Source organism: Brassica napus, chromosome C9 (genome assembly GCF_020379485.1).
Source record: "Brassica napus cultivar Da-Ae chromosome C9, Da-Ae, whole genome shotgun sequence".
Classification (NCBI taxonomy): Eukaryota; Viridiplantae; Streptophyta; class Magnoliopsida; order Brassicales; family Brassicaceae; genus Brassica; species Brassica napus.
In genome coordinates, this window is record NC_063452.1 from 2,380,112 (window position 1) to 2,401,867 (window position 21,756).

Consider the following 21,756-nt stretch of genomic DNA (forward strand, 5'->3'; position numbering starts at 1 on the left):
GAAGACATTTGTCGTTCAGGATGCCATCGAGGACTCGGCTGAGTCACACGGGAGACATACTATCTGTTGCCTGATTGTTCAAGAAGAGTTTATGTGTTGTGAAACATATTTGTTTCTTTTCATCAGTTGCTTTGTTTAATCTTTTTTCCTGCAAATAATGATGGATTTGACAGTTCATTTACGGGAGCCAAGAAGTAAAAAAAGAAGAAGCCACTGAGTGTTTGACATTTTCTGTCTTCCTGAGTTTTTTTTTCATTCATTAAACTTGGATTTTGAAGATTATGTGCCTCACATTCTTTTTATTTTGATGGTTGTTAGGTTGAATGAAGATCATTGAATAAAGAAAATGTCGATGCTCCAGAAGATTTGGAGGGTACTTTATATTTCTTTCTCTGATAATTCTAGCGATATAAATTTGAACCTTACAGAGGGTATATTGCAGAGCATCCTAATGACGAGGAAGAGGTGGAGGGAATTGATCTGCACCAGCAACGTTGCCCGTGGGAGGGAAGTGACATGGATTACTTATACGATGAGGTAAGCATATCATTAGATGGTTTGCGGTCCATCTTTGAGAGCCGTTGATTGTAAGTGTCTATCGTTTTGAAGTTACACGGCACTAAGATGTAAAGAATTACTAATCACGATTACCTTACTAGCAGAGTTCTTTTGCACAGCTATTGTCAATGGAATTAACACTTGAAATTGATGGTGCTATATTTCATGTTCCAAATGCTAACGCAAGCTCCAATGTTGATTCTCAGCTTTAACATGCCAAAATCACAATGCAGTGGGTGTTGTAAGGTAATTCAGTAGGCACAAATGTTCAGTTGAAAAAATTCTAAACTGTATTTATGCATCAAACTTATCATATGTAACATAATAATATGCTTTTTATGTGCTAGGAACCGTTTGTAAATAAATGTCTCGGATGTATATGACTGCTGAGTTTGCTTTTGACAGTGAAATCACTAAGCTTGCAATCAGGACATCAAAAGCATCTCAGCTGATGGTTAGCTTTACAATTTCGTTGGTTTCTTTTTCCTATTATGTTGGATGGATTATTTTAGCTAACAAATATCGCAACAGAGCGCTGACAATAACTCTAATAGATTTATATATACATTTAGAATTGGAAGTTTGGTGAGAACAGAAACAAGTACTTCTGTCACGCTATTGGACAATTATATGCCATTTCAAGAGAATTGATTTCTTATATTTCTCATAATCAGTAAGATTTTAACTGTTTTGTCTACTTTGCATTCATACCTCATTCTCCATCTAACTTGTCGGTGCTATTATATAATGATCAAGTCATTTTCTCCACAAATAGGCAAGTGGGGATGTTACGTTGGGTGCTTTTTATTGGGCTTGGCTATACAAAGTCTGTTGTGACTCTAAAACTTTTACCTCATTTAACATTGATTCTGGTTCTTGAGAAATTGCAGATTGTGAATGAAAGGCACAAGCAGGGAACATATGTGTAGCTGCGTTCGACTCGACATGTAGCGGTATCTGCAGATCCGATGATCCCATTGTGGAGGTTAACATGCAATGTGTTGACCTGTAAATCATTATTTGGAAGCTACATTTCGAGGCCTTTCCTCAACATATAAATAGACCATTGACAGAGTTTGATATTTATAATACTCAGTGATCATGGAGTCTTCAGAAAACAGTCATTTTGCATGTTCTATATGGAAACCAAGAGATATATCCATTGTATGATGATTGTATTATGATAGCTACTAACATAGGAGATGACTAGAGAAAGAGAAATGAGTATGAATCTCTTATATGGGTCGCTGTTGTAAACACATTTGGATTTATTAACAGTTGTGACAAGCAATTATGTTTATAGTAAAGGAAATCCGCCGCAGCGTCAATAACAAATGCGCCTGTTTTTTGGTTGTTTGGGATTGAAATAGTTTATGAGTTTTCTAAATCAATATAATTGATTTGACTAAAGCTTTCGACAAAAAGAAGAATTGCAAGTTTAATAACTTCTACTTTATACTTTAATTTCAACTAAATTATAATCAGTCTTTTATCCATATCATCTTAGTTATAAACGTAATGATTTATTAGAATAAAATAAACAGTTTTAACAATATTTAATATGTGATTTAATAAACAAAAGAACACGTAGGATTTTTAGGATTTAAAGAGATTGGAGATTTCGTCCAAAAAAAAAAAAAAGAGATTGGAGACAATAGTTAATGAATATGAAAAGAATACGAAGCAGAATGATTCGAGCAAATTAGTGGCAACACAGAGCTAAGCGAGATAAAAATATCAATCAATAAAGAATGAAAGAAGAATGAGCAAGGTTAATTTGTTACACAAGCCAAAACTAAGACAAATCAAACGACAGAACGTGAAAATAAATGTAAACAAGACAAGAGGAAAGAGTGAAGATAAAATACATTGAAAAACTGAATATTAGATTAGTAAGCAAGAGGCAAAAAGAGATTAAAATGCAAAAACTCCGCGCAACGATATCCAGTAATATATAATTAAACACCCATAAACTGTAAGAGGTGGCTGTTACTAAGCATATATAGATACACATAATACATATATATACACGCACATGTTCAACCACAAACATGAATATAATAGAGCAAATCACAGTCTTACATGCACACATATACACATAAGTTGTAGTATATTTGCTTGCGTGTGAAATTGTTTCTGAGGATCGAAGAGATATGCTTTATTGGGGAGTTGATCAAGTCCATCATCCAAACCATGATCAAGATCCTTATAAACAACAGCAACAACAAGGATGTAGAAAGGGACCATGGACACCTGAAGAAGACAAGCTTCTCGGTGAGTATGTTTCTTCGAATGGGGAAGGAAGATGGAGCACTGTTGCTAAGTCTGCAGGTAAAATATTTTGATTTGCTCATGGCTACATATATATTTGCTTCTATATATATACATATGTATGTACATGTTTCTCATCTGATTTCCATCGGTTCTATAGCTTGTATAGACATATTAAGAAGCAAATCAAAACTGTTTTACTCCTTTGATATAGATCTTCTTTCTTATTATATAGTTTATTTGGTAGATTTAATTAACTGCAGTTACATAGAAGTAATCCAATTTGTTAGTATACATGCTTTAATTACGATCAATAAAAGACAAGTGGTGAGATCATCATATATAATACTATGGTTCTAGTTGACTTAATGAAGAGTTTGATAATACATTTCATTCTTGTTTTCTTTCGTCTTTAGATATATAAGCAAGTCTTACAGCATCATCATCCCGTAAAACCCATAAGGGTTTCTTATTTTATTTTTTTGGACCTGATTATAAAAAAAAAAAAAATTAAAAAGTGAAACAATCGCAGGCCGCCACGTTTCGGTGGGGCCCGCGAACAGTTGAAAAAACCCACAATTATGGTTTCTTCATTGGTGACTTTTGGGATCGATTATTGGCAATTTTGTGGGACCCTGACCATTAGAAACTCTATTGTAACCTGCAATAATCGTGCTATTACACTTTTCATGGTTTAGAAATGGGACAGTGTCATGGTGGAATACGCTTTTATTGTTTTTTTTCTTTGAAAATCAAAAACTGATTCTTATTGTTCCTTATATTGGGGGAATTGACTTCGATCAGTTAGGCATTCTTTTAACATATATTACCTTTTTATTCGAACAATTTGGTCGAGATAATGTAAAATAGAATATATTCATATACTCATGTTATATAGATAAAGATCATCAAGTTGCATTATATTTGTACACATTCATGTTTTGTCAGGCCCATTCTTAGTGCTCTTTTCAATATTTTTTGTTTATGTCTTGGAATTGAAAATCAGGGTTGAATAGAAGTGGCAAGAGCTGTAGACTAAGGTGGGTGAACTACTTGAGGCCAGGGCTTAAGAGAGGTCAAATTACTCCTCAAGAAGAAGGAATCATCCTTGAACTTCATTCCCTATGGGGTAACAAGTAAGCTCCATTCTTCATTTTCTGTTGTTGAAAACGCTCATTAAATGCCAAACTCTAAACGGATACCAACATAGTACATACTAGTTATCTGACAGCATGATTGTGGTATATACAAATAGTTTTTACTCATAATATGCATGAGTCACTATTGCATGGTATTTTACGTTAACTTTATGTACGGATTCAAACACTTCATGGAAATGCATTTTAATATAATCTTAACAAAAAAAATATAGGTGGTCGACAATCGCAAGATATTTACCAGGACGAACTGATAACGAAATCAAGAACTATTGGAGAACACATTACAAGAAAAAAGAAAAATCTTTTTCAAAGCAAGAAAAACTCAGAAGATCCCGGAAACAACTTGATCTAAAAACACAACCGCAACTGCAGAATCAACAGTCTAAGCTGGTGTCTGAAGACCACATAAATCTCGATAACAAACAAAACATAGCTACATATTTCTCTTACCCGACTAGTGTCTACAATGACAAATTTCATATGCCTCAAAACGTTGCAGCAACCTCAAGCGACCACTCCATGATTGATGAAGGTAACTTCTGGTGCAGCTTGTGGAGTCTAGAAGACGATGACCCACACCGTTTTGGTGGTGGCTCAGAACAGAGAACAGCTACTAGTATTGCTGAGAAGTTTAACGGCGGCGGAAATGAGGCTCCGTCGTGTGGATCATGGGATTATAGTTATAACGAATTTTATAGTGGAGGCTATATTTTTTAATTATGTAAGGAAATATACAGACAGTTCTTTCTTCATAATCTACGGATATCTTCGTAATCGTGTAGTTTAACCTTTTTAACGATGGATGTAACATATTTCCTGAAGTTTAAAATTGATTTCTTGACTATAGTATAAAATGTGGCAGAATATATGTTTATAAGAAATACAGTATAATAGATAAAAATCTATACTATTAAAATACAATAGTTTGAAGAAATAATATAAAACATATATATTACTAATAAGATTATTTATATCTCTACTATTATTTGCAGTGGTTTTTCGCAAAAGTTAGACAAGTTAAAGTCATTGTTACCTTTAAACAATTAATCATAAATAGTTAATTAAAATCAAAGTTAGGAAAAAAATAAATAAATAAATACATGTTTTAAGAAAAAGAAAAATATATGCTCCTGGCTTTTTTCTTTGTTGATGCGATCGTTAGATATTAATGGTTTATTTTACAAATTTATATTCCTTTTTAACGGCACAAATTTATATTCTCAATTTATTAAAAAACAGGATCAATCTACATTTTTTCAGTTTCCTCTTTTCCATATATTTGAATATTATAAATCAGGATGTTTGTGTTAAACCATGACACATCTAAATATTTTATATATTATGTAAAAATTTATAATGTCATGTACACTTTTATAATTTATCTAAACATTTGAGTTTCAATAAAAAACTACCACATGCTTAAAGTACTTGTACCATGTTCGAAAACGCGGTCAACTCGGCCGAGCACACGGCCTTGCAATGCTCGGCAGTGAAGAACCGCCGTGATTTCATCAAAGTCGGACAAAAAATCGGATTCATCAAAAAATTTCTGGTTTTTGTGTTTTAAACGTTTGAAATTTGATGCTACGTCGCAAATCTACAGTTTTTATGCAAAAATTGATAAGAAAATTGCAAGAAAACGATGTTTTATGTTAAAAAAGTTTGAGGCGGCCATGAAAATTTCGCAATAGAAGTGAAATCCCTAAAAGGAAGAAGACGATTTAATTACAAGTTTGCCATTTGACATCATCCATAATGAAACCGTCTTTTGCCACTGGACCACGTCGATTACTTTACAAAGAATCGTAGACAAATACTTAATACATTATAGTTATACGAAAATTAAGAAAAACACTGAAAACTAATCTCCGTATACTCTCCGATTTTTCATTAACTCGCTAGGCGCCAATCGACCTCCCAACTCACGCGTAGTTTCGAACATGGCTTATAGTATCTACTAATATACTCATTTAGTTTGGGTTTTGATTTGCTTTACATATACATAAGGAAGTGATAGATGTTATATTTTGTATATAAAGATATATATATATATATATATATGAGTGTTTCCAAATTTATTTTATCCAGTTAAATTTATTTAGACATTTGATCTTTAATTTATTATTAAACATTTTAAATGTATGAACATTTCTAAATTAATTTTAGGAAATAAAAAGTATTTCTGTTATGATAAAAAGGTTTCATATATAAAATTTTGATTTTCAATTTTTTACTAAATACTTTGAACCTATAAAAAACAATTCATTGGCGAACTGATAAAATATCTATTTGTAAAATGAGTTCTTTAAAAAAAGACTCAAAATTTCAAGTCAAACACAAAAATAACCTATGTTTTTTTTGAAACTTTGTTGTCCTATTCACCCTAAATTTTTTAATTATTCACGAAAATGCCATTAATTTTTTTTTCGAAAATAAGGCTTTTACCGTACCATCCTCATCTTCACCAAATATTTACAACTTTGCCATTGACATCAATACCTCAACAACCATGAACTACCCAATTGAGAATGTTAAAGCCCTAAAGTTTAGATTTTTTTCTCATCCTTTCTCATTTCCTATCCACACAAACCACATATCTTACATTTTCTCTCAAAATTCATAAAAAACACTAAAGATTTTGATTACAAATTATATAAGGTTCATAAGCTCACGATTCTTGGCGATTAACGAGTAGGTAGCTATTGTGGTGAAGTTCTGGGTGATTGGAGAAACCACGCAAGTCATCTCACGAGTTCAAGGTATGAAATCGCGAACTACATTTTATTTTTCAGATATGTTCAACGAAGAAGACTTCTTTAGAAGTCTTCTAGTCAATGCATATGTTAGTTTTGCAATTGACCTTTTGTGTGTTTTCAATAGAAGACTTCCCTAGAAATCTTCTAACTTTCTTTTGTAAACAAAAAATTTCGAAATTCCCAGAGAAGACTTCTTTAGATAAATTTAGAAGTCTTCTCGGATAAACATGTTGCTTTTAAATTTAACCGAAGTTGGTCAGAAATTTGACTTTTTGTAGAAGACTTCTAAGGAAGTCTTCCTGGAGTCTTCCTGGAGAAAACTTCTACAGAAGTCTTCTGAAAGTCTTCCCTAAGTTTTCTCAATGCCGGAAGATGTCTGCGTGGGTTACTTTTGCAATTGAAAATAATAGTAAAAAATTTAATATCAATGAGAAGTCTTCTCGAGTTTAATTCTGGGTTTTGGTCAAACCTTTGCCCGCGAGGGATGATTTCTAGAGAAGTCATCCGACGAAAGACTTCTAAAGAAGTCTTCTCTCGAAAAGTCAAATATAGTCAATTGCAAAAGTAACCCAACAGACTTCTTGCGACATTGAGAAAACTTCCGGAAGACTTAGAGAAGACTTCTTTTGAAGTATTCTCAGGTAGACTTCTAGAAGTCTTTTCTCGAAACGTCAAATATAGTCAATTGCAAAAGTAACCCAGCAGACTTTTTGCGACATTGAGAAGACTTCCGGAAGACTTAGAGAAAACTTCTTTTGAAGTATTCTCCAAGTAGACTTCCCTAGAAGTCTTCTACGAAAAGTCAAAATTCTGACTAACTTCGTTCAAATTCAAAAGCAACCTGTTTATCCGAGAAGACTTCTTTAGAAGTCTACACAGAGTAGACTTCTTTTGAAGTCTTCCGTGAATGACTTCAAAGAAAGTCTTCTACGTAAATCTTTATTAAACTTCAAATTTATCCAAAATTAAAATGAATATTAATATGTTCTTGCTAATTCATGTTTATTAGTCAATATTGGGACTACTGAGTCGAATTTATAACTTAATTGGTGATAATTATGAAGTTACAAATATTGATGTTTAATAATGTTTCTAGCTAAACGGAGAAGTCTTCTGTAAGTCTTCCTCATAGAAGACTTGTAGAAGACTTCATAAGAAGTCTTCTCCGTTGATTTTGTTTTATTAAGTTGATGTTCTGTGTTTATGTTGTCTTTCTCATAAGATACAATTTTTAACTTCCGTAAGATTTAAAATTTCAACTTTCACTTAAAATTCAATTTTGATCTTTTGTGAATTTGACTAAGGTTTTTTTAGAAGTCTTCCCTCTTAGTTTTAGCAAATTTTACTAAGTTTTTGTGTTGTTGTGTTTTGTTATGTGTGGGTAGAATAATTAAATTTTTTTTTGGTGTGTTGCATCAATAACTTTAATGAAGTCAATTGCTTTTGGCAAAACATGAACATATTTACCATTCTTTTGATTAACATCTCTTAAAGTTTACAAAATAATTCACAACTAAAATATTACACATACAAATCATAAAAAGACCATAAACAAAATTATTACACAACTAGATATTATTACTCAACATAGAAAAGCATGAACTCCACTTCACATCATCCCTTTGTACCACTTTGGACATAAGACTTTGGAAGACTTTCTGAATACGTCGTGGGAAGTCTTCTAGCATAAAATACAGAATATTTCCCAAGAAGTCTTCCGAGAGTCTTCCGAGAATCTTTCGAGAGTCTTCCGAGAGTCTTCCAAGAATTATCCCAGAAGTCTTCCAAAATCTGTCTCAGATCTGAAAATTTTACATATTCAAAAGCATTCAAATGACTTCAAAATAGAGAAGACTTCAAAAATAAATTTTTAGATAATAAACAAAACAGTCACATTAGGTTGGATCTATAATTTTTTAGAATCTAATATATATAACACACAAAATACATATCCAAAATCTATACCACTTTAGGCAGAAGACTTCGGATTAGAAGACTTTCTAAGAAAGCTTCTGAGAAGTCTTCCGAGAGTCTTCTGAGAGTCTTCTGAGAAGTCTTTCAAAGTCTCTCAGATTTGGAAAAACCTGCAAATTCAAAAACATTCAAATAACTTCAAAACAGGGAAAACTTCAAAATGAAAATTTTATGCTTACAAAATAAACAAAACAGTCACACTATGTTGAATCTATAGCTTTTTAGTATCTAACATATAAACACACATATAAATTCATATCCAAAATTTAGAGATCTACCTTTGAAAGAGTGAAAGATGAGAATCATGTTATGAAAAATCTGCAAAAAGAAGATAAATTAGTGAGAAGACATAAGAAAAAGTGAGAAATAGATATAAATTTGAGATTAGAGAGAGGTTGGAGAGTTTTAGAGTGAGAAACATTACATTTTTGTTGCAGTCATTTGAGAGGAAGAAAGAGAATGTGTAAATTGTCTTTATATATGGAGACAAAAATTCCAATTAGATTAAATATTTTCGACCCAGAAGACTTCTGGAAGATTCATGGAAGACTTCTGGAAGACTCATGGAAGACTTCTGTAAGACTCATGGAAGACTTATGTAAGACTCATGGAAGACTTATGGAAGACTTTGATTTAGGCGGAAAACCTAAATTATTCCAAAATTTAGGCGGGAACCCTAAATTTTACTTAAATTTAGGCGGGATGTGTCGGAAGATTTCTTTTTGAGTTTTCTGTGAGTCTTCTAGACCCTAAAATCGAATAACTATGCAAAAAACCTTTTTAAACTTAAAAAAACTTAGAAAGTGTTTAAATCAAATTATTAGATAGTTACTAAACATATATATGTCAATTTGAAAAATGAAAAAAAAAGTAGATAAGATTTCAAATCTAACCCTAAAGATACCAACAATACTATAACATTTGCTACCAAACCCTAAACCAATAACTCATGAACCAATCTACGTTCACTCATTTATGTTAAAAATAATTTAATTTCAGATAAACTAAATTTACATCATTGAAAAATGTTTATTATTACATGATTTCAAATTTTTAACCCATGAAAATATTTTTTATAAAAAAATTAAATTATTTTTAAGATCTAATCCATGAGAAAACTATCTCTGAAGACTCCGAAAAGACTTATGGAAGACTCCCGGAAGACTTATGGAAGACTCCCGGAAGACTTATGGAAGAATTTGATTTAGGTGGGAAACCTAAATTATTCCAAAATTTAGGCGGGAACCATAAATTCTACTAAAATTTAGGCGGGATATGTCTGAAGACTTCTTCTTAAGTCTTCTGTAAGTCTTCCAGACCCTAAAATCAATTAACTATGCAAAAAAAACACTTTCTTAAACTTAAAAAAAAAACTTAAAAAGTGTTTAAATCAAGTTATTAGATAGTTACTAAACATATATGGGTCAATTTGAAAAAAAAAAAAAATGAAGGTAAGATTTCAGAATCTAACCCTAAAGATACATACAATACTATAACATATGTTACCAAACCCTAAACCAATGACTCATAAGCATACATTCACTCATCTATGTTGAAAATAATCCAATTTCAAATGAACTAAATTTACATCATTGAGAAATGTTTATTATTACATGATTTCAATTTTTTACCCATCAAAATATTTTTTATAAAATTATAAAATTATTTTTAAGATCTACTGAACGAAAAGGCTTACAAAGAAATCATCTTAGAGAAAGCTTACAAAGAAGTCATCTCTAACGGAGGGTTATAATGGTAAAATTAAATACAAGTTTTTTGTTTGTTCATAAGGGGACTGTTGTAATTTCACTAGGCTTTGAGTTAATTTTGCATTTGATTCAAAATCATCTCCCTTTGTAAAATTGTTATGCAAGCATGTGAGTAAAATATCTACTATGTTATTATTTGAAAATTTAGTCTCAAATCATTTTCACATTTATTTGTTAGACAATAAGGATTTGGTTGTAACAATTTCCAATCCCACGCAAAGAGAAGAAATAGTCCGAAACAGTATCAAATGGGTCATCAAAATAATAAATAACTAGGATAAGATCCGCGCCTTGCGCGGAATTAGGTTATTATTTTTATTATATTTTGGAGAATGAAACAATAGTTTGGCTTCATTTGGATTAGGGGTGTTCAATCCAGATATCGGGTTGGTTTCGATTCGGTTCGGTTTTTTTCGGTATTTTGGTTACTAAAATATAACTACTATTCTAAATCCATATTTACTTTGACTTTAGTCTTTCACATACTTTTGAAAGATTTCAACTGGACAACTAAATTGATCAGCCAATCTTGTTGCTTTAAATCATTAGTATATATATATATATATAATATATATATATTATTTAGTTTGAATATTTATTAAATAAAAATTCATATGCGTTATATTTTATGATCATTTGTAACTTATTATAACAAAAAAAATAATCTATTGATCACAAAATTTTCAGAGTGAGAATCTTCAAATTTCTAATAATATATAGACGTTTTGAAAAATTCAAAATATAACATATAAGAAAAAATATAAATGTTTTTATTATATATTTAATGTGATTTTTTAATATCTTTTAATAATATAAAATTAAAAAAAAGAACTAAGATACCAAAATTGTTATCAAATATTTATTATTCATAATAATTAATTTTCATATATACGTTAATCATATTAGGTAATTTCGTAGCTTCTAATTAAGGAAAGTGCAAAAACAATATTTGGTAGATTATTTATCAATTCGAATATTCGATAGTTAGTTTAATAAAAAATATAATGTAAGTTAAGATGGACCAACCTATTTTTTTTAAGAATAATATATTTTATATAGTCATTTATTAAATGAGAATTTATAATCATACACTTCTATGATCATTCATATCGTTTTATAACTGAATATTTAAATCATCGATAACAAAATTTTCAATGTGAAATCTTTAATAAGTTTATAAATTTATAAATGTTTTTGAAAATTCATTGAAAGTTTTAATATTAAAATATTTATGTAATCTTATGGTATATAGTTTAATCTATATATATATATATGTTTTATTATTAAATGATATTTTTTACTCATATGGTTTTAAAATCATGTGTATCTTCTTATAATATTAAATAAAAGTTCATATTAATACAATTTTATGATCATTTGTAACTTATTATGACAAAAAAAATAATCTATTGATCACAAAATTTTAAGAGTGGTGATCTTCAAATTTCTAATAATTTATAGACGTTTTGAAAAATTCAAAATATAACATATAAAAAAATATAAATGTTTTTTATTATATATTTAATGTGATTTTTAATATCTTTTCATAATATAAAATTTTTAAAAAGAACTAAGATACAAAAATTGTTATCAAATATTTATTATTCATAATAATTAATTTTCACATATATGTTAATCATATTAGGTAATTTCGTAGCTTTTATTTAAGGAAAGTGCAAAACATTTTTTGGTACGTTATTTATCAATTCGATAGTTAGTTTAATAAAAAGTGTAATATAAGTTAAGATGGACCAACCTATTTTTCTAAGAATAGTATATTTTATATAGTTATTTATTAAATAAGAATTTATAATCATACGGTTCTATGATCATTCATATCATTTTATAACAAAATATTTAAATCATCGATAACAAAATTTTCAATCTGAAATCTTTAATAAGTTTATAATTTATAAATGTTCTTGAAAATTCATTGAAACTTTTAATATTAAAATATTTATGTAATCCTATGGTATATAGTGTTTAATCTATATATATATATATATATATTTATTTTATTATTAAATGATATTTTTTATTCATATGGTTTTAAAATCATGTGTATCTTCTTATAATAAAAATGTTAAACCATTGATCATTAATTTTTAACATAATAATTTTAATAGTTTTAGTCATTTATTGTCGTTTTTAAAAATTCAAAATATAACATATACGAAAAAATCTAAATTTTACTTTTATAGCTAATTTGATTGTTTAATTTATTTTAATAATATAAAATTAAACAAAAAATGATGGAGGAGATATAAATTGTTATCAAATCTTTATTATTAAAATCATTAATTGTCATATATATATTAGTCATTTATGGTAATTCCGTAGGTTTGATTTAAGGAAAGAAAATAACATATCATATCATTATATCATATATTTTGACCAACTTATGTATCTAACAACATATAAAAATCGAATGTGGACCTACTTATTTTTCAATTGAATGTAATTGACTACCTAATTGAGTGTCACCTATGCATTGGGACTTATTTTAATTAATACTTACATCTTTTCAAATGTTCCTCAATTAATATATAGGGGAAATCCAAGTCCATTATGCTCAGATAAGAAAAATTAAAACGGACTAAATTATAAATAACCATAAGCTAAAAGGCTAAAAATTATTATAATAGGTCCACGGGCAAAGGCGTAGTGTTAGGTAAATTCCATGGGGTACATTTAACAATTAAATCAATAAAGTGTCAATATGAAATGTTAGTTTTGTTTCTGTCACAATTACAAACTGAAGTTTATGAGAAAAGTAATATACTTATTTTGTTTATTTTTCATGGAAATTAGTGATCGTACTCCATTCGTCGATTACAGAATAATTCATCGATAGTAGATAACTTCATTCACATCTTGTACAAAATAGTTGGATGATATTTTTAAATTTATAGCCTTAACAATTTCTATAAGAAATAGCATCATCTCAAGTAAACTTTTATGAGATGGGCTAAATCTTGACTTTTTTTAATGGGCTTGGTGACCGCTGTGTACTCAACAAACTCTAAGCCCTGAACTTCCCACGGCGCTTTCTGCTTCTTCAAGATGTTTGTGACAGCCACCACAAGCAAATGTTACTGTCAGACTGGTACAATCAAATATCTTCAGAGTATATATATAAGCTCTCATAGCTCCAATAACCAGGAGTCAGGACTCAGGAACTTGCGCGCGTCGGTTGAAGATTCAACATCAACATTTACTTGTCGTGGTTGTTGCAAAGCTCTGCTGGAGAAGCATCATCGAGGTGTGAAGTAGAGAGCACATCTTACCACTATCCATTGGATATTACACTGCTGGCAACGTCTCAAATAAGATATGGACACGTGTGCGTTTGATTGATGCTGGCGGCAAGTAAGTTTTTGCCGATGACAAGTGACAAAATGGAAAGATGGATTTAGCTTGTTGATAAAAGCACACTGAAGGAGTGTTGTAGAAGCATACAATGACTTGATCGAAGGAAAAGGAAACTTTAGAAACATGTATGCTTAATTTGTTATTTTTAAAGGTCTTCATATTACTTTTTTGTATTTTTGGTTTACAAAGAAAACTAGAAAAGATTAAAGTAGAGGATGCAAGAAAAAGAAAAACAAAAGAAAAAAAAAGCCTAGGCCTGGGCATAAAATCCGGAACCCGAAATCCGAACCGAACCCGAACCGAAAAACCCTACCCGTTATCCGACCCGAAACGTAAAAATACCTGAACGGGTCTTGTAGGGTGGTACAAAAAATATCCGAACCCGAAGTGTTATTAACCGAACCCGAACGGGTAACCCGAAAAATCCGAAATTAATAGTCAATATAAATATTTTGAAATATATATAAGTATTTCAATTATTAAATTCAATATTTGTGGTAATATTATATATAATAATAAATATTAAAATTCTAATAAATGCTTTAAGTACACAATTAGTTATAAATAAGTATTTTATAATTTGCTCATTGAAATAAAAAAGTCTACTTTCTATAAGGCAATACATATTGTTTATAAATGATGTTTGTTTTCATGCTTGATTTAACATTTTATTGTTATTTTATCAATTTTATATGTGATAGATTAATTTTTATTTAATTTAGATGTTTTTCTTTATGTTTTACTTCAAAAATTTTGTTTTTTACTTTGGTTATATCCGAACCGAACCGATATAACCCGAATCCGTACGATATATGATTACTTTATGGGTTTTATGATGCAATACAATTTTGAACCGAACCTGAAGTGTTATTATCTGAACCCGGCCCGTACTAATAAAATTTTAGTATGAGACCTAGAAGCGTAAACTCGAAAATCTGAAAACCCGAAAAACCCGACCCGAATGCCAACGGGTACCCGAACGTCCAGGCCTACAAAAGCCTATTTTCAAGAAACATGTATGCTTATAGAAATGAACTTTAAGATTTTGTGATATCATGTAGAAATTAGTATGATTGATTATCTTACATAATACATCACATATACATGCAAAGTGAGAATCGTGACAAGAGTAATTACATCTAATAAGTTAGTTCTTATAATTTTCGTCTGTAATTTGATATATGGAAGTCGATACATTTGTATGGATTGCTAATTGTTCTAATAATACATTTTGTGTGGTCATTCTACCCACTTGGATATAATAACCGAGCTCCTTTTTAAAAGAGGTTCGATTCATAGTTCAAAATTATTGTGATGGATGCTCCAAAGGGAAAAAGGTTGGAAAGGTTGATGGTGTAAAGTGGAGCATCCAAGAATGGTGTCCAATTATATGTATTCACAGCATCTTCCCTAATCCTCAACTAACTTTATTTTGGTTTAATAATCTTCTCATGCTTTAGTTATTTAGGAAACTCTTATTGTTTTCTAGAACAATTTGTGTATTATTAAAGATGTTCTACTGCTTTGATCTCTTTTCATCTGACTGTCTTGAATACAAATTTCAATCATGATAATTTTTCTATTTATTTTTCTACGTATATAGCTAGTCTTTTTTGCCAAATAATCAAATATATTTTTTTATAATGAGATTAAAATCACATTAATCCCATTTTTATTATTATTGGTCAAAATTGTAGACTGTGGTTTAGACTGCACCACAAATAACAACTGTGTAACTACATATGTTTTGTTTGGATCTCCATAGAAATATGTAGATTAGTGTGAGTAGAAACTTATATATTTGTGGTAGGGACGGTTTTTCTCTTTGAAAATGTTAAGAAATTTATATCAAAGATAAGACAATATATAAAATAAGATACGCCAATCCAATATTATGTGTAAATTCATAAAATTAGCATGAAGAGCATTGGGTATATAAAAGATGATGTCCCTAAATCTCACCAAAGGGTCAATAGTAATATACAAACTACTTTTGTCTTCGGAATTCCAACATCATGTAAGAGTTCCCCTTTGGCCTACATATGTGGTACCACATCTACTTGCTTCTTCATATATATCTATATATACACAAGGAGCATGTCATCCATCATCCTAGTAACTACATCTTATAATTAACCCCACTAATGAAAAAAAATCTTTATCGTAGATAGAACTTTTCTACTATTCTTTGTCTGACAAAAATATGTTATGTTTAAAATTGTTTACAATCCGGACCGCGAAATCGGATGGTCCCCAACCTTTGATAGCTCAGCGTGAGATTTGAATATTAGGGTTTAGTACCATTTGGAAGCATATATGCAATTTGGTCCCCATAATCTTCGATATATAAGTGGGTAATTAGTACACAAACTTTCGGAAGTTGGTAATGGTACACAGTTTTCACTAAATATAAATAAAAGTGAGAAAATATTATACTTTAGTGGACCACATTTGAATGTGAACCCATAAAAGGTCTACCGCGCTCAGATTTTATTACTAATCTAGTACTAAAACGCATTAACCCAATTTAACGCATTATTAATTTGCGATGGACCACATGTTAATAATATGTATACAGGACTATATATATATATATATGCACTTACACAAACTTAGACCATATGTACGTGTATTGGATTGTGCATATGTATATATATTATCCCATGCATTTGTATACATTATATAAAACACTTGTCTAAGTATACATTTTATGTCAATTGCCATATAGAACCCCTATAGTTTGGCCTTCTATGTGATGGTCAATCTTCTTAAATTTTATGTTCAAAGTTAGTTTCATCGTTTTTCCTCGTATGCATTTGAATTGTCCCTTGTAGATGATATAAGCCAAATTCTTCAGCCACTGGTGTACCTTATATGAAAAACAATTTTATAAACCAATCATATATCTTTTACATTTGATATAATTAATAAACTGTATATATCTTGTTTATCAAAATAGTTGTAAATTTTACAAAAAAAAAAAAAAAAAAAATAGTTGTAAATCATTGCATTACAGAAATTTCAGTTTTTTATAGAAAAGCTTAATCTCTAATTTAAAGAGAACATTATTTACGTGGGACAGAAATAACTTGGGATCATTTAAGCGACTAGCAAAATAACATCGATGGTTAGTTTACAAAGAAGGGAGAAAATTGTTGGTTTCACACTTCATTTATCTGTACTAGAAGTGTAACTTCTTTTTATAATAAGTTTTATTTTATAGTACATCTAAATTATTAGAACCGAGATTATTATTATTTAATGTGTCTGCGTTCACTTTCCCTAATTGTATCATTTGGTACTTTTTTTTTCATTTGCTTTTGTGTGTGTAACGAATTTATATAGAGGAAGTTCACATAAATAGAAATTTACATAAAAACTTTTTGAGCAATTTCTCATCTTACTTTACTTTTCTTCTTTTTAAGAGAGAGAAACTAGGGTTTTTTCTTCTTCATTTTTCTGGTCAAAGTTCCAATTCTTTCAGCCCTGGCTTTGGTTTCTTGACGAAGATTTTGAAGAAATGGGAAGGGGAAGGGTTCAGCTACGGCGGATCGAGAACAAGATAAGGAGACAAGTGACATTTTCAAAGAGAAGAACGGGTTTGGTGAAGAAAGCTCAAGAGATCTCAGTGTTATGTGATGCTGATGTTGCTTTGATTGTCTTCTCCCCTAAAGGCAAGCTCTCTGAGTACTCTGCTGGTTCCAGGTTCGAATTCTTTCCTAAATAACTAATTTACTTCGGATCTTATTTTACCCTCTTACTTTTCGTTTTTATGATTGCAAATCTTTTTTTTGAGCAAACCGCTAGTACTAGTGGGAACAAAACCTCATAGGTTTTAGGCTGTAATCTATTTTTTTCTATCTACATAGGAATATCAGCTTATATTTCATGTTTTGACAGATCGGGGAAAATGTTTTATAGGTTTTAGGCTTTTAGCTAGTGGAGAATGTGAAATTGGCTGATATATTTTGATTACATAGATGAATTTGTAGCCATGTATGTGTATGTGAGAGATTAATATGCACATGTTGAATTCTTGCATATCTGCTTAGTTCTTGCATCTCTAAACTAGAGATGAACATGCAAAATGAGATATATCATATATAAATCAAATTAACAGAGGTAAGTAGATACAACTGACATCAAACCATAACTGTGAGATATAACATTTCGTTTGATTATATGAATTATTCAGAAACATATGGAGGAGAATATGCTAACTGTAAACCAAACTTAAGTTGAATATACCATGAAATGATAAGAGATATTTCTTTATATTTAGGTGTGAGTTTGTTCTTCAACCTTACGGAAAAGGTTATTTATGGGAAAAAAGTTCAAGCCTTCTTTTTTTTTTGTTGGAAGCATGTACAAGCCTTCTTTTTTTTGACTAAAGGCTTTTGTTTTTTAATGGAGCAAGACTTTGTTATGGAGCTTTGTGCCTTGCTTTGTCTTTTTGTTTGTCGAACCTAGGACTAACCTCGGTCTTAAAATGAAAACATATACACACCCATGAAGATGTTACTTTTCTAGCTTCTTAGTTTTAATAAGCAGTATGTCAAAAATGAAACTTCTTGTAAACATGTTGTAAGAAATTTGGTTAAGTTTGATCTAATATTTATCTTAGTCTAAGGAATACTGTAAAATACTGTATGAAATCCCACACGTGGGGTGGTATATGGAAGGACTCGTTACAATCTTAAATTTCATTTCACAGTGTGTAAACTCTGCGTGTGGGCTACGTGGTCACTAATGCCTTGGTTAGAATGCTTAACCCACAGTAGGTTGTGATATCTCTTAACCAAAGGGCATGTTCTCACTCAAAATTAGTCTGGCATGAAATCAAAATCGATCTGGTTCCAAATATATAGTGTTTAAAAATGTATGAAAATGTATATCAGTCTTCTCGATACTACCAAACATTAAATGTGTGATCACTGTGATGGATATGAATCCAGAAATGTTTTTGTTAAATTTTACAAAACTAAAAAAAGAAGAAGTTTAGAACTATATTATTTATGTTCAGTATGCGGTGTGATGATAGTATCTACAAATCTAAGTGGTCATTGAAGTTTAATTAAACGATGTTTAGCATGGAGAGAATTCTCGAACGGTATGAGAGATGTTCATACGCCGGTCAAGATGTTACTACACCAAGTTTGAATTCACAGGTTCTTAAGCACATCAATCAGTATCTATTACATATGAATCATTGTTGTAAATTTAATATTGTCTGTCTACTTCTGGTTGTTTGTAGGGTGAGTGTTCAACAGAATGTTCGAAGCTTTTGAGGATGATTGATGTTATGCAAAGAAGCCTAAGGTTAGAAACTTATTACTAAAGGATCTCCATCCATAAATATATAAATGCACACATATAAGAAAATAAACAGAAATACCATATGACAACAATAAAATACATTTTTGTTCTAAAATTAATACACAAAGGGAAAAACCCCCGAAATAAATTAACTAAATTTTTTTTTAAAATATTTTTTATATTTGGATTTAGGTTTCATAATTAGAGTTTGGGTTTAAATATTTAGGGAGTGGGATTAGGGTAAAGATTTAGGATTTTGATTGATTTAATCATTTTACTCGGTGTTATTGGTTTATATATTTTGATTGATTTAGAAATCCATACAGTATTTATAAATTTAAGTAAAATATACAAATTTTTTAAATTCTTTCGGATTAGTATTTACAAATCTGGAGGTTTACCCTCGGATTTGAGTCTTTGTAATTTTAACAAAAAAATCTATGCAAATCCATTCAAATCTATTATGAAATCAAATCTACTAGTAAATATGTATGATTGAATAATACTTGATTTGAATTAGAATTTATGAATCATTAAATCAATAACACATGATTTCAATACATATTTTAAAATCATAGAACCAATAACACTAAATTTAGTTTGGATTTTCAAATCCAGCGAAATACACCAACCAATAATCCCCTGAGAAGTTTTCTATTTTTATGCTTTGTTGTCATAGACTCATAATATTTCTAAGGGATTTGGCTACATAAATTGTACCTTCATTTATTTAACCTATTTATTTCATATCAGGCACTTAAATGGAGAAGAGGTGGATGCTCTAAGTATCAGAGAGCTTCAGGATCTGGAGATGCAACTTGATACTTCACTCAAGAGAACTCGCTCTAGAAAGGTTATTCACATATATCCATAAAGCATTATCTTATATCTTGCATACGTGTATTCGCAGATCATTTCTACAAGTCTTTGTTTAATAATGTTTAGTGTCTGTATGCATATAGTCACACATATATAGATATATACTACATCTAATTAATCATGTGGCTATTGTTTTGTTTTGGGAGCACAGAACCAGCTCATGGTAGAGTCCATAGCACAGCTCAAGAAAAAGGTAATATATTGGTTTAGAGACGATTACTCATTTTAATGGTTTTGTACCTTGCAAACGTCTTTGCGTAGCTGTCGGTCTTTTTCGCTATTGGGTTTGTGTTTTTATGAGTGTGTTTTTTTTTTTCCTTTTTGCAATTAAGAAACACAATTTCATATCGAGAATACTTTGAGTTTCCAACGAATTAATTTAATAAATGTGTGATCTTTTGTTGACACACATAGGAAAAGGAACTCAAAGAATTGAAGAAACAGCTACAAACGAAGGTGAAACGGATGTCATCATCATCATCTTTGACTATTCATATATATATATATATATATATATATATATATATATATATGTTATTTCGATTCTACTTTATGTGGAGTTAAAAGTTTCAGAGATTAGTCTAGGTTTTAGTCTAAAATCTCCCCATTGCATATATATAATTTATGTGAAAACAACTAGAAAACGAAAAAAATAGTAACTATAACAAGTATTGAATTTAGCAGGCTGATCCAAGAGAAGACTTTGAGCCGCAAACCCTCAACCAAGGATTAGCCTCATTGGCAACGCCACCATGCGAGCCACCGCACCCGTTGCCCGGACCTATATCTCCCCGTCGTCCTCTATCTCTTGGGTACTCTACATATCAATTTCACTTGGCTACGCATATATGAAAAATACCAACTTTAATGTGTTACTATATTGACTAATAATAAGAGTAAGTTAGTGTTACTCATAAACATCACAAATTTATAACTTGTATCCAGTATTTGCGTAGTTACTAGCAAATTGTGTATCATTTATATGGAATGAATTAATATTGTTACTTATAGGGACACATTGCAAAGGAACGAAGATGGAGAAGTAGATGCCGGAACCCTAATTAGGCTGACAAATACAACGTTGCCGCACTGGATGCCCCGGCTCACTGGAGAATAGAGGTCCCAAGTCCATCTTGGGTTGTTAAATTTTCAGTACTTAATAAGTTGAACCAAGCCAAATATCAGGATATATTTTCTGTTTTGGCATTCTTATTATCTGCAGAGAGATGTCCTCAAGTTTCAAACTTCTAAACGAATATTATAAAAATCGTATCTCAAATGTGATTCTGTATATTTTATTAATGATTGTACCTTACATTTTGTGAATTTATTTTGTCAGCAACATCCAGTATTGTGGGTTTGAACTATGTTGTGTAGTGAACTGACAAAAAAAAAAACGTTACGCCATATGTCTTTGTTAATATTTTGTAATATTTTTGTTTATGTAAAATCAATGGGAGAAACGAAAGAGAAAGCTAGCGGAGCTGCGGAGGTGGATATTATCTGTCCCAAATCATCTATGTATGGCATATATTAGTCAAAAGAGTCATCACCAATTATACGTGGTGTGTAAGTTAACATGTTAATTGTGTAAGATGTTAATTGTGTGGTGTATAATGAAAGATATCAAATACCAGAGATTATTATCTCAACTAGAAATGACCATGACCATTGTGTCAGAGGTTTTGAGTGACCATTGGA

At 30.3% G+C, this 21,756-nt stretch overlaps 2 protein-coding genes across 2 annotated transcripts; both read left to right on the top strand.

Annotated features, from left to right (window-relative positions):
• Positions 1 to 2,436: 2,436 nt before the first annotated feature.
• On the top strand, positions 2,437 to 5,001 carry LOC106400159 (MYB-like transcription factor EOBII). Its single transcript, XM_013840556.3, has 3 exons — positions 2,437 to 2,889; positions 3,836 to 3,965; positions 4,202 to 5,001. The coding sequence occupies exons 1-3, from the start codon at positions 2,712 to 2,714 to the stop codon at positions 4,704 to 4,706; spliced, it is 813 nt and encodes a 270-aa protein (XP_013696010.1). The 5' UTR covers positions 2,437 to 2,711; the 3' UTR covers positions 4,707 to 5,001.
• Positions 5,002 to 17,023: 12,022 nt separating this feature from the next.
• LOC106400177 (truncated transcription factor CAULIFLOWER A) lies at positions 17,024 to 21,392 on the top strand. Its single transcript, XM_013840568.3, has 8 exons — positions 17,024 to 17,565; positions 18,950 to 19,028; positions 19,115 to 19,179; positions 19,930 to 20,029; positions 20,207 to 20,248; positions 20,470 to 20,511; positions 20,740 to 20,867; positions 21,067 to 21,392. Exons 1-8 carry the CDS (start codon positions 17,381 to 17,383, stop codon positions 21,170 to 21,172), a joined length of 747 nt encoding a protein of 248 aa, XP_013696022.1. The 5' UTR covers positions 17,024 to 17,380; the 3' UTR covers positions 21,173 to 21,392.
• The last annotated feature ends 364 nt before the right edge of the window (positions 21,393 to 21,756 follow it).

Coding starts and splice junctions, on each gene's coding strand:
- LOC106400159 (XM_013840556.3), top strand. CDS start 2,712: ATGCTTTATTGGGGAGTTGATCAAGTCCATCATCCAAACCATGATCAA. Junction 2,890..3,835: donor CACTGTTGCTAAGTCTGCAG/GTAAAATATTTT, acceptor ATTGAAAATCAG/GGTTGAATAGAAGTGGCAAG. Junction 3,966..4,201: donor CATTCCCTATGGGGTAACAA/GTAAGCTCCATT, acceptor AAAAAAATATAG/GTGGTCGACAATCGCAAGAT.
- LOC106400177 (XM_013840568.3), top strand. CDS start 17,381: ATGGGAAGGGGAAGGGTTCAGCTACGGCGGATCGAGAACAAGATAAGG. Junction 19,180..19,929: donor GTTATGCAAAGAAGCCTAAG/GTTAGAAACTTA, acceptor ATTTCATATCAG/GCACTTAAATGGAGAAGAGG. Junction 20,030..20,206: donor AGAGAACTCGCTCTAGAAAG/GTTATTCACATA, acceptor TTGGGAGCACAG/AACCAGCTCATGGTAGAGTC.